At 36.8% G+C, this 13,003-nt stretch overlaps 1 protein-coding gene across 13 annotated transcripts in view; it reads left to right on the forward strand.

Moving 5' to 3' along the window:
- Positions 1-13,003, forward strand: part of CCDC57 (coiled-coil domain containing 57) — a 323,421-nt gene that overhangs the window by 267,332 nt on the left and 43,086 nt on the right. For 2 of the 13 annotated variants that reach the window (XM_056817290.1, XM_056817289.1), the window contains exon 18: positions 2,313-2,397. The exons of the other annotated variants lie outside the window; for them this stretch is intronic. In XM_056817290.1, coding sequence (XP_056673268.1) covers positions 2,313-2,395 — 83 coding nt within the window. In that variant the 3' untranslated portion in view covers positions 2,396-2,397. The remainder of the gene's footprint in view (positions 1-2,312; positions 2,398-13,003) is intronic. 13 annotated transcript variants of the gene reach the window in all.

The raw sequence follows: 13,003 nt of genomic DNA on the forward strand, positions 1-13,003 counted from the left end.
CTGAACCTGTTTTTAAATGTTTCTCAGTCTTTCTCTTTCTCTTATCTCTCTGCATTTTTAAAAACTATTTTAAGGGTTTTTTAAATTTTTTACCAATTACATGTAATAACAGATTTCCACATCAGTTTTCCAAAGTTATATGATCCAAATTGTCTCCCTCTCTTCTTCCTTCCCTCACTCCTGGAGCTGGCAAACAGTTTAATCTGGATTATACATGTATTATCATGGAAAACTTATTTCTACATTATTCATTTTTGTAAGTGGATAATCTTATAAAAACCACAACCCCAAAACATAAACCCAAATAAACAAGTGAAAAATTGTATGCTTTCATCTGCATTCCTACTCTAATACTCTTTCTCTGGAGATGGATAGCATTCTTTTTTTCATATGTCCCTTAAACTTGTTCTGGATCACTGTATTGCTGTTAGTAGCAAAGTCCATCACATTTGATGGTTCCACAATATTGCTGTATACAGTTTTTTCCTTGTTCTATAATTTTTTAAACCATTGATCACCATCTCCTTCTGGATACTATCCTCTCTGGGTTTTCATGACATTGTTTTCTCCTGTGTGTTGGTTCTAAGGCAGAAGATCAGTAAAAGCTAGGCAGTTGAAGTTAAGTGATTTGTCCAGGGTCACACAGTATCTGAGGCCAGATTTGAACCTCAAACCTCCTTTTTCTAGACCTGGCTCTAAATCTACTGAGCCACCCAGCTGTACTAATTTCTAAACATGTTTTTTTCCCCCATTACAATATGAATTCCTTGAGGCAAGAACAGTGTTTTTGCCTCTGAATCCCTAGCACTTAATGCTTACATTGTAAGCATTTAATAAATGTGTTGATTTATTCATTCACTTCCTAAAGTCTAAAATTCTGAGAAATGGCAATGAGGAAGGAGTACATTCTTAGCATAGGGAGGGCCTAGATATACTGATGGGGCTATGATGTCATATGTGGTTGGTACTTCCTCAGTTGTCAATTATAATTTCCCTGTGCCTTGGGGTCTCCCCCCCATTTAATTTTATTTGACAACTATTTGTTTTCTCATAATTTATTCTCACAGCAGAAAACAATAGAATGGGAAAGACAAGAGACCTCATCAAGAAAATCAGAACTATTTAGGGAATATTTCATGCAAAAATGGGCATGGTAAAAAGCAAAAATGGTAGGGACTTAAAGATGTAGAAGAGATTAAGGAAAAACAGCAAGAATACACTGAAGAACTATGCGAAAAAGATCTTCTCACCAATAACCAAGATGGTGGATCCTTGAGAATGAAGTCAAGTGGTCCTTAGGCAGTGTAATGATTGAAATTATTGGGAGGCTGTATTTTTTAAATTTTAAGATATTAATTTATTAAAAATAGAGTACTCACTAAACTCTAACCAACCCTGGGCTCCTTCCAGTCCAGAATAGGCTCCCATAGAACTCACAGCTAGCTAAGAATCCCATGTAGCCAGCAGAGAGCCAGGCCAAGCCCGAGCAGCTATATCCACACTTCTGGGAGAGAGAGAACCTTCCTGTCTCACAACCCCTTCTGAAATCATCACCTAGTCCAGTGATGGCAAACCTTCTAGAGACAGACTGCTGGGCCCCACTCCCACCACACCCCCTAGACTGAGTGCCATGCCTGCCCCCCCCAAGGTGCTGTGTTCCTCCCCCCACTGAGTTCTGGGTGTGCCCCACCCCCAATTCCCACACAGCAGGGAGAAAGCTCTCCCATTGGGCTGTTGGGCAGAGTGGTGGGTGATGTGAAAAATGTCATCAGGCACAGTGGAGAGGGGGATAAGAGCAGCTCTGCCTGAGTCCCTCTACCTTTATAGTAACAACTTGGGTGGGGGTACTCTGCATGCCATCTTTGGTACTCATGCCATAGGTTCTCCATCACTGATTTAGTCTTTCCCCAGGATATTTTAAGAGGTGTGCTACTGGAACTCAAGAGACTTCCTCCCAGAAAATAGCAGGTTTTCTATACACTAAGACATTCTCTTCCTCCCAACCACATGGCTGTCTAGTGTACATGTATCCTTCCCAGTGTAGCATTTGCCTAACTGATTTCATCGTCTAATCAAGTCCTAATTTACAGAAAAATAAGGAGCAAGCCTCCACTCTGCCAATTTTTACAACTTGACAAATGAAGGGAGGATTTAGCCCAGATTCATATCCTGGGGGAGGAGATGGTTTTGTAGTTTTTAAAAATCAAACTCTTCAGAAACCAAAAGGGGAAACATTTGTCAAAAAATATCCCAATCCTGACTTCTGGGTAAGCTTGACGACAGTCTAAACATGCGTCACTTCCTCTCCCCAGCACACCGACAAAGACTACCCCAAAAGTCCTTAAAAATCATTTTAAGAAGAATGGAGGAACTGTTCAGTAGGGCACAGCATTGAAGGTACGTGAAATTGGGGCTTTTCCAATCTATAAGAGGGTGAAAAAGCTTCCACCTAAACATGAGCCGATACACCCTCCCCCACCACACCTACGGAGCCAGAGCCAGAGCCAGCGCATGCCAAAACGAGCGAGCAAGGAGCACCTCTAGGTCCTTGGGAGCTGACTAGGACCATCAGGGACCCACCCCTGAAAGCAGCTAGACAGGAAACTCAGGCAGGTGAGGGAGCTCAGACCTTAGGTGCTCGGAGCCAGCACACCCACCAGAACCAGGGAGTGAGCAAGGAGCACCTCTAGAAAGAGCAAGGGGTCCTAGGTCCTTGGGAGCTAACTAGGACCACCGAGGACTTACCCTGAAAGCAGCTAGACAGTAAACCCAGACGGGCAGGAGAGCACAGACCTTGAGCGCCCCTGGGAAGGTAGCACAGAGAAGAGCTGCAAAGAACTGCTGAGATTTCAGAGCTTGCCTCAGGTAAAATCCCTGCTCCTTAACTCCATACACAGAGAACCTGCCCAGCTCACTCAGATTTCCGACTAAAGAGGGAAGGAAAATGGCTAATTGTGCACAGGAGCCTCAAAATAATTTAAAAAAAAAGTCACCCTCGAAAATTTTTACGGAGGAAAAACCCAGGCTACAGAGGAAATACTGGACAAAATTCAAACAAAGGCATAACCTAAAAAAAATGGAAATTGCCCACAAGCCCTGGAAGAATTTCAATTGGAGCTTATCAAAAAGATGGAAGCCTTCTGGTTACAGAAGTGAGAAATGGTTCCAAAAAAAAATGAAGAAATCATAACTGAATACCAAAAGGTTAAAGCAGAAAACCAAAAAATTATAACAGAAAACCAGGCCTTAAGGACCAGAATTGAGCAACTGGAAACCAATGATTTTGCAAAACAGCAAGAATTAATAAAGAAAAGTCAAAAGACTGACAAAATAGAAGAAAACATAAAATATCTCACTGACAAGGTGACAGATCAGGGAAACAAAGGAAGGAGAAACAATTTGAGAATCATTGGTCTACCTGAAAAACCAGAAATAAACAGAAATCTTTACACTATACTACAAGAGATCATCCAAGAATACTACCCTGAAGTTCTTGAACAAGGGGGCAAAATAGACAGTGAAAGAGTTCATAGAACACCCTCTATACTAAGCCCCCAAAAAACAACTCTCAGAAATGTAATTGCCAAATTCCAGAGCTTTCAAACTAAGGAGAAAATCCTAAAGAAGCCAAAAAGAAGGAATTCAGATACCAAAGAGCACCAATCAGTATCACACAAGACCTGGCAGTTTCCACACTAAAGGACCGCAAGGCCTGGAACACAATATTCAGAAAGGCAAGAGAATTGGGTCTTCAACCAAGAATCACCTATCCATCAAAACTGACTATATACTTCCAGGGGAAAGTATAGGCATTCAACAAAATAGAATATTTTCAAGTATTTGTAAGGAAAAGACCAGAACTAAGTGGAAAGTTTGATATTGAAACACAAAGATCAAGAGAAACATGAAAAGGTAAATATGAAAAAGAGGGAAAAGGAGAAAAAAAATTTTTATTCAAACTCTCTTCTTTAAGGGCTACAATTAGATCAAATTATATATATTAATATAAGGGGGAAATGTTATTTGTAACTCAAAAATATTTTCATTATTATACTAAATAGAAGAATCATTCATAGGCAAAGATTGAGGCATTAAAGGCTATAAAATGGTATGCAAAAAAAGGGGGTGAGGGGGAACTGATGATGGTAACCAAGAGATACTTGAAGAAATAAAATAAATAGAATAATCTTTGTCACACAAAGATACACATGGGAAGGGGAGGGGAAGAATACTCTTATAAGAGGGGAGAGGAAAAGAGTGCTAATAGGTAATACTCGAATATTACTCTCAGTGAAATCAATTGTGAGAGGGAAGAGCATCTAGATCCATTTTGATCTTGAAGTCTATCTTATCCTACAGGGTAAGGAAGAAGGGAAAACTAAGGGGGGTAGGGGAGAAGGAGTTCCAAAAAGAGGGAGGGAAGAAGAGGGAGGAGGGAACTTCACATACCCTAAAAAAAACCAAGAAGGTAACAAAAAGGGAGGGGCCAGAAAGGGAAGCATATCAAGGGAGGGGAATAGGGGGATTGATTAAAAGTAAACCACTGGTTTAAAAGGATATAGCAAAGGAAGAAAGGTCAGAACTAGGAGAGGATATCAGAATGCTAGAGAATTCAAAAGTGACAGTCATAACTTTGAACATGAATGGGATGAACTCACCCATAACATGTAGACGAATAGGAGAGTGGATTAGAATCCAGAATCCTACCATATGTTGTCTACAAGAAGCACACTTGAGGCAGGTAGACACTAACAACGTCAGAATTAAAGGATGGAGTAAGACCTTCTGGGCTTCAACTGATAGAAAGAAGGCAGGAGTTGCAATCATGATATCTGACAAAGCCAAAGTAAAAATAGACCTGATTAAAAGAGATAGGGAAGGTAAATATATCCTGATAAAAGGGAGTATAGATAATGAGGAAATATCACTAATCAACATGTAGGCACTAAATGGCATAGCACCCAAATTTCAAATGGAGAAACTAGTAGAATTGAAGGAGGAAATAGATAGTAAAACTATACTAGTGGGAGACCTGAACCTACCACTATCAAATTTAGATAAATCAAATTAAAAAATAAATAACTAAGAGGTAAAAGAGGTGAATGAAATCTTAGAAAAATTAGAGTTAATAGATATATGGAGAAAAATAAATAGGGACAAAAAGGAATACACCTTCTTTTCAGTAGCACATGGCACATTCACAAAGATTGACCATATACTAGGTCATAAAAACATGGCATACAACTGCAGAAAAGCAGAAATAATAAATGCAACCTTTTCAGATCACAAGGCAATAAAAATGGGCAGAGGTCAATGAATTAGACATGCAAATCAAAAAACTTGAAAGCAAACAAATTAAAAACCCCCAGAAGAAAACCAAATTAGAGATCCTAAAAATTAAGGGAGAAATTAATAAACTCAAAAGTGATAGAACTATTAAACTAATAAATAAGACTAGAAGCTGGTATTTTGAAAAAACAAACAAAATAGACAAAGTATTGGTCAATCTAATAAAAAAGAGGAAAGAGGAAAACCAAATTAACAGTATCATGGATGGAAAGGGAGAACTCACCTCCAATGAAGAGGAAATTAAGGCAATCATTAAAAACTACCTTGCCCAGTTATATGGCAACAAATATGCTAATCTAAGTGATATGGATGAATATTTACAAAAGTATAAATTGCCTAGATTAACAGAAGAAGAAATGGAATTCTTTAATAATCCCATATCAGAAAAAGAAATCAAACAGGCCATCAAGGAACTCCCCAAGAAAAAAACCCCAGGGCCTGATGGATTCACAAGTGAATTCTATCAAACATTCAAAGAACAACCAATCCCAATACTATACAAACTATTTGACATAATAAGCAAAGAGGGAGTTCTACCAAATTACTTTTATGGCACAAATATGATACTGATCCCAAAGCCAGACGGGCCAAAAACAGAGAAAGAAAACTACAGACCAATCTCCTTAATGAATGTAGATGCAAAAATCTTAAACAGGATACTAGCAAAAAGACTCCAGCAAGCGATTAGGAGGGTTATTCAATATGATCAGGTGAGATTTATACCAGGAATGCAAGGATGGTTCAATATCAGGAAAACCATCTACATAATTGACCATATCAACAAGCAAACCAACAAAAATCACATGGTTATCTCAATAGACGCAGAAAAAGCTTTTGACAAAATACAACACTCATTCCTATATTGATAACACTAGAAAGTATAGGAATAGAAGGGTTTTTCCTAAAAATAATAAACAATATTTATCTCAATATCTATTTAAAACCATCAGCCAACATCATCTGCAATTGGGATAAACAAGATGCATTCCCAATAAGATCAGGAGTGAAACAAGGATGCCCATTATCACCTTTATTATTCAATATTGTACTAGAAACACTAGTAGTGGCAACTAGAGAAGAAAAAGAAATTGGGGGTATTAAAATTGGCAATGAAGAGACCAAGCTATCACTCTTTGCAGATAACATGATGGTCTACTTAAAGAATCCTAGAGAATCAACTAAAAAGCTAGTGAAAATAATCAACAGCTTTAGCAAAGTTGCAGGATACAAAATAAACCCACATAAGTCATCAGCATTTCTATATATTTCCAACACAGCTCAGCAGCAGGAATTAGAGAAATTCCATTCAAAATCACCTTAGACAATATAAAATACTTGGGAAACTATCTACCGAGACAAACACAGGAACTATATGAACACAACTACAAAACACTTTCCACACAACTAAAACTAGATTTGAGCAATTGGAAAAACATTAACTGCTCATGGGTAGGATGAGCTAACATAATAAAAATGACCATCCTACCCAAAATTTCTATCTATTTAGTGCCATACCCATTTAACTACCAAAAAATTTCTTTACTGAATTAGAAAAAAACATAACAAAGTTCATTTGGAAGAACAAAAGATCAAGGATATCCAGGGAAATAATGAAAAAAAAATACAAAGGAAGGTGGCCTTGCAGTCCCAGATCTCAAACTATACTATAAAGCAGTGGTCGTCAAAACAATTTGGTACTGTCTTAATAGACAGAAAGGAGGATCAGTGGAATAGACTTCGGGAAAGTGACCTCAGCAAGACAGTCTATGACAAACCCAAAAACCCCAGCTTTGGGGACAAAAATCCACTATTTTGATAAAAACTGTTGGGAAATTTGGAAGACAGTTGGGAGAGATCAGGCTTGGATCAATACCTCACACCCCACACACCAAGATAAACTCAGAATGGGTGAACGACTTGAACGTAAAGAAGGAAACAATAAGTAAATTATGTGAACACAGAATATTATACATGTCAGACCTTTGGGAAGGGAAAGATTTTAAAACCAAACTAGACTTAGAAAGAGTCACAAAATGTAAAATAAATAATTTTTACTACATCAAATTAAAAAGGTTTTGTACAAACAAAACCAATGCAACCAAAATCAGAAGGGAAATAACAAACTGGGAAACAATCTTCATAACAAAAACCTCTGACAAAGGTTTAATTACTCAAATTTACAAAGAGCTAAATCAATTGTACAAAAAGTCAAGCCATTCTCCAATTGATAAATGGGCAAGGGACATGAATAGGCAATTTTCAGTCAAAGAAATCAAAACTATTAATAAGCACATGAAAAATTGTTCTAGATCTCTGATAAAAAAAAGAAATGCAAATCAAAACAAGTCTGAGGTATCACCTCACACCTAACAGATTGGCTAACATGACAGCAAGGTTAAGGAATGAATGTTGGAGGGGATGTGGCAAAGTTGGGACATTAATTCATTGCTGGTGGAGTTGTGAATTGATCCAACCATTCTGGAGGGCAATTTGGAACTATGCCCAAAGGGCGCTAAAAGACTGCCTACCTTTTGACCCAGCCATAGCACTTCTGGGTTTGTACCCCAAAGAGATAATAAGGAAAAAGACATGTACAAGAATATTCATAGCTGCACTCTTTGTGGTGGCAAAAAAAATTGGAAAATGAGGGGATGCCCTCCAATTGGGAAATGGCTGAACAAATTGTGGTGATGGAATACTATTGTGCTCCAAGGAATAATAAAGTGGAGGAATTCCACGGGGACTGGAAAGACCTCCAGGAAGTTATGCAGAGTGAAAGGAGCAGAACCAGGAAAACATTGTACACAGAGACCGATGACACTATGGTACAATAGACTTCTCCATTAGTGTCAATGCAATGTCCCTGAACAATCTGCAGGGATCTATGAGAAAAAACACTATCCACATGCAGAGGAAAAACTGTGGGAGTAAAAACACTGAGGAAAGGAAAGTGCTTGACTACAGGGGCCAAGGGGATATGATTGGGAATGTAGACTCTAAATGAACTTCCTAGTGCAAATACCAACAACATGGAAATGGGTTTGGATCAAGGAGACATGTGACACCAATTGGAATCGCACGTCGGCTATGGGAGGGGGGAAAGAAAATTATTTTTAAATCCAAGAAATAATGTTTGAAATTGACCAAATAAAAATAATGTTTAAAAAATATATCCCAGTTCTATGTTAATTCTCCACAGAACCATTTGAACAATAAGGCTAATGAAGGTGATGAAATACCAGCTGAGCTCTTTAAAACCCTAAGAGATAGTTACAAGTGCTACATTCAATATGCCAGCACATTTGGAAAACTCAACGGTTACTTCTGAATTGGAAAAGATGTTTGTATCTCAATCCTAAAGGAGGGCAATGCCAAAGAATGTTTAAATTACTGAACAATTATATTAATTTCTCACATCAGAAAGGTTATGCTTAAGATTCTGTGAGCTAGGTTTCAGTATGTAAACTGAGAATTATCAGAAGAACAGGCTAGTTTTTGAAGAAACTTCCAGCATACACTGGATTATGAAAAAAAGCAAGGATGTTCTAGAAAAATATCTACTTATGCTTCACTGACTACACCAAAACCTTTGACTATGTAAATCACAACAAAATGTGACAAATCTTCAAATTAGTGGTTAAAAGCACTAATTCCCTTAATCTGGCCTCCCTTTTATCAACTCCCCTCTCCCTTCTTATTTCCCTATTGGATAAAATGGATATTTAATGCAATATGGAATTTTCAAGCATGCCTAATGAAAAGACCAGAGATTAATAGAAAATCTGACATTCAAACACAAGCCTCAAGAGATGCATAAATAGTAAAATGAAAGAGAAATCTTAAAGATCTCAATAAAGTTAAACTGTTTACATGTGTATGTAAGAAAGATGATACGTCTAACTCTGAAGAAGTTCATCATTATTAGGGTAGTTAAAAGGAGTTTACATAGACAAAGAGCATGGAATGATCTCACTCCCCTAAAATCAAATCAAAACCCTAAGCAAAATGTATCCATTGTTCTGTGTTGAAATCTCTTTTTAGATTCTAGGTATTCAACAGTGGTTAATTAACCAATAAGATAAAGCCAGCCTAAGTGTCTTAAGTGGTTTGGGAAAATATCTGAAGAAGTAAACAAGACTTTTGTGTAAAGCTATTATTTCTGATCATAGTTTCTTTCTCTTTTATGTCTAAATTATACTCTGATTTTTACTCTTTTATATATTAATTTCCAAGGTCAGCCAAAGAAGGGAAGTACAGGTGTCACCTCCTGGCAAAAGATTTCTTACATTGATTTGATTGATGAGGAACAACATAAAAGAAAAGTTTATTACCACATCCTCTAGTCTTTTTCTTATTATTTCTAATGCCCAATCCTTCTATCATCTGCTGCCTTAACATAGATGTTTAGCTAAAATCGTATATAGAATTAAGTCATAGTTTGGAAATAGGTAAATACATGTAAAACCCAGTTGAATTGCTCATTGGCTATGGGAGAAGAGAAAGAGGAGTGGAGGTAAAGAATACAAATCATGTAACCATGAAAAAATATTCTAAATAAAATAAATAAGTAAATAAATTTTTAGAAATAAAAAAGAATCATGTCATATTTGAGAAGAAAGTGACTTAAAACATCATTTAATCTGAGCCTATTATCTTGCAGATGAAGAAATTGATGCCTAGAGAAGTTAAATATTTTGTCATAATAAATGACAGCACTAGGACTGGAACCTACCTCTCTTGATGTACAGCCCCATATTTTTTCTGAAATTTTACCTTTTTACCATTTTCCTCACATATATCACTAAATTTCTATTTGTAAGTCAGAGATATCTGAAAAACATCTGAAATAAGAATCTAAGTACTTTCCTGATTTATTTGTTGAACTTATTAGTTATTTTCTCCCCATGAGATCATCCACTTACTGGTCTCCTGTAGCTTGATGTAGTAGAAATAAGAAATCTTAAAGTGTTTGTTGAATTGAAGGGGAAGAAAAAACATGACTACTTGGTTAAGTTTACATCAATTATGTTTTTTTTTTTAATATAGTTACCATGACTTCAAAAAGGGTGAAATCCCTGTATAAATATGGCATAATAACTTCGTTTTGTATTTTATACACTGAAGCAGTGTACTCTAGTGGCCAAAGTAATTAATGTCACTTCTTCAAAGCAGTAAGGTATCCATTAATTCATGTAATTCCTTGGACCCATGTTTCAGATTTCCTATTGCTTTTATTACCTTAACCCAGCTCATTTGTGGCCTTCACTTGTTCCATCCACATCAGTTTGAAGAAAGATATTTCTCCACAAACCTACTTCTAGAGGAGTTAAAACTGTTTTCTTAATTTCCTACCTTTCTCCCCCTCTATGGTGGGAGAGGTTGGGATGCAATCCATCTTTTCACCCTCTAATTGATTAATCACCTTTCCCGTATTCCATGGCCTTACTTTGACACCTCTACTCTAAACCTCTCCAGATTTTCCTGTAAATAGTTATAATCTAGTGAGAAAGGTTTTTCTCTTCTGTTTTTCTGTGCAATTGATGATCAGCATTTCTTTAAGAATAATTTTTCTTGTGTCACCTCAGAATGCAACATGAATTGTGCAACAATCAGCTGCCACTGCCACCAAATCAAAACACAGTGTTCTCAGAGCTGGTGACATCACTTACTAGATTGGAAACAAAAGGCTTCATATTCACTTGGCTGTATTAAAAACAAGGGGGAAATGTCATGGGAACTGATAATCAAAGAAGAACTTAGTTTGGTGTGGGCCTTTTGAAAAAGAGAAATCTGATATCGTTCAATAAGGGTTTCTCTGCCTTCTTGACCATCTTCCCTCCTTCCTTTATAGGTACACACACACACACATGCACTCAAGCATACACAGGCACACACACACACACACACACACACACACTCCCAGCATTCACCATTCATGAATGGCAATTAATTGCTCCTTTCTCCTCATGTTCAGAATGGCAGCTAGTTAGATGGATTAAATCATAACTGCATTTTTTATTGACTTTTGCTATAATATTTGAATTAAAGGGACCCTGTTTCTTCACTTTCTTATTATTTCTTTTTAAAAGTTACCTTTCATATATTCTTTCAATACTGAACTTCAAGTCAGGGAGACAGAGAGTTCAAATCTCACTTCTAACACTAGTCTTGTGACCATGGATAAATCAGTTTCTTTGAGCTTAAGTTTCCTCTGTAAAATGTGTAATAACCTTGCATAGTTTTTATGAAACTTAAAGAAGACAATACATTAAAATGTTTTGTGAACCTTAAAACACTCCATAAATGTCAGTTATTCTCACCCCTTTTGATGATGAATCCTGCTGCAACATCAGGTTCCTAGTTCCCACAGCGAAAGTTATTTTGTTATTTATCTAATGTCTGTTTCTTTCTGGGAACTATGTTACAAACATCCTTGCAGAATTTTATTCACTAAATTATGTCTACCAACATTGGAACAGAACTACAAATTGCTTTTACAATTAAGATGTAGAACAGTGATGTACAAAATTTGCCTAGAAGTCCCTATTAGCTCATTGAATGGCCTCCCTATTCTCCTCTTATCCTTTCCCTATAGTGCTTCACCACTACCACCACCACCACCACCCTGCCTGCCCCCTTCTGGGCCAATTTCTTGATTAGTAGATTTAAGTCAGTGATAAAAGGGAGGTAGAGAAAAAGCAGAGAAAAAACCAAAAAGGAATCAATGTGATCATTTCATTTTAACTTGAAAATTACCAGAGAATGTGAAGGTTTATAGAATTATATGTAATTATTATGTAGTTCACTTGTAGACTTATTAATTATTTTCTGTGTAAACCATTTAGAAAAATCCTAGTGGAGATCATTACTTCAAACCAAGATTCATTTTCATTCTCTTAATTCACATGGGATTATTTAGTCTCCTGATAATTACTACTTCTAAGAAATATAAACCAAGAACTAAAGAAGTTGCATTCATCAATTCAACTTCAGTGGAAAGTCATTATCAATTAAGTGAATCCACTTAAAATTCTGGTGTCCTTCTAAATCCCCATAAAAGGTCTTAAGTTTCTTAACAAGGTCAAGACAACTGAAAAAAGCCACCATTCAGGTTCCTATGTGTCTTCTGAAACAAACCACTGCCAGAAAGTGAGAGCAGCCTACTCTGTTTGTACCACAGAGGGAAGGAAGAACAGGTCCTGTGCTTGAAGCAAAGGGAGGTCAGAAATGGTTCTGCCCCAGATTCAAGAGAATTAACTAATACTAATAACTTTCAGAGCAATTTCACCAGGTTCTTTGGTTAAGTATGTGACTGAGTGAGCCACAAATATGTTTGTAAATGTATATGTAGAGTCCTATTCCTGTGTGTATTACACATACACACACACATACACAGAGAATATAGTCTTTATTTTCAAGCTAGAATGTTATTGCTTCTCACATCTGTGTGCATGCACATGTATGTGTACACATATTTATGCATACTGATTCTTAGGATCTCTGGAGTCTCTGTCTGAATATTCTCCCCTTCCACACATCATAAATACCTTATACCCTTGTTAAATGGTCTTTCATATGCAACTGAAACTAAAAACATTTATCACTTGATGATCAATCTTTCAATAATGAACCTTTCTAAACTACTTTGGCCTTC

This window comes from Monodelphis domestica, chromosome 2, assembly GCF_027887165.1.
Source record: "Monodelphis domestica isolate mMonDom1 chromosome 2, mMonDom1.pri, whole genome shotgun sequence".
Lineage (NCBI taxonomy): Eukaryota > Metazoa > Chordata > Mammalia > Didelphimorphia > Didelphidae > Monodelphis > Monodelphis domestica.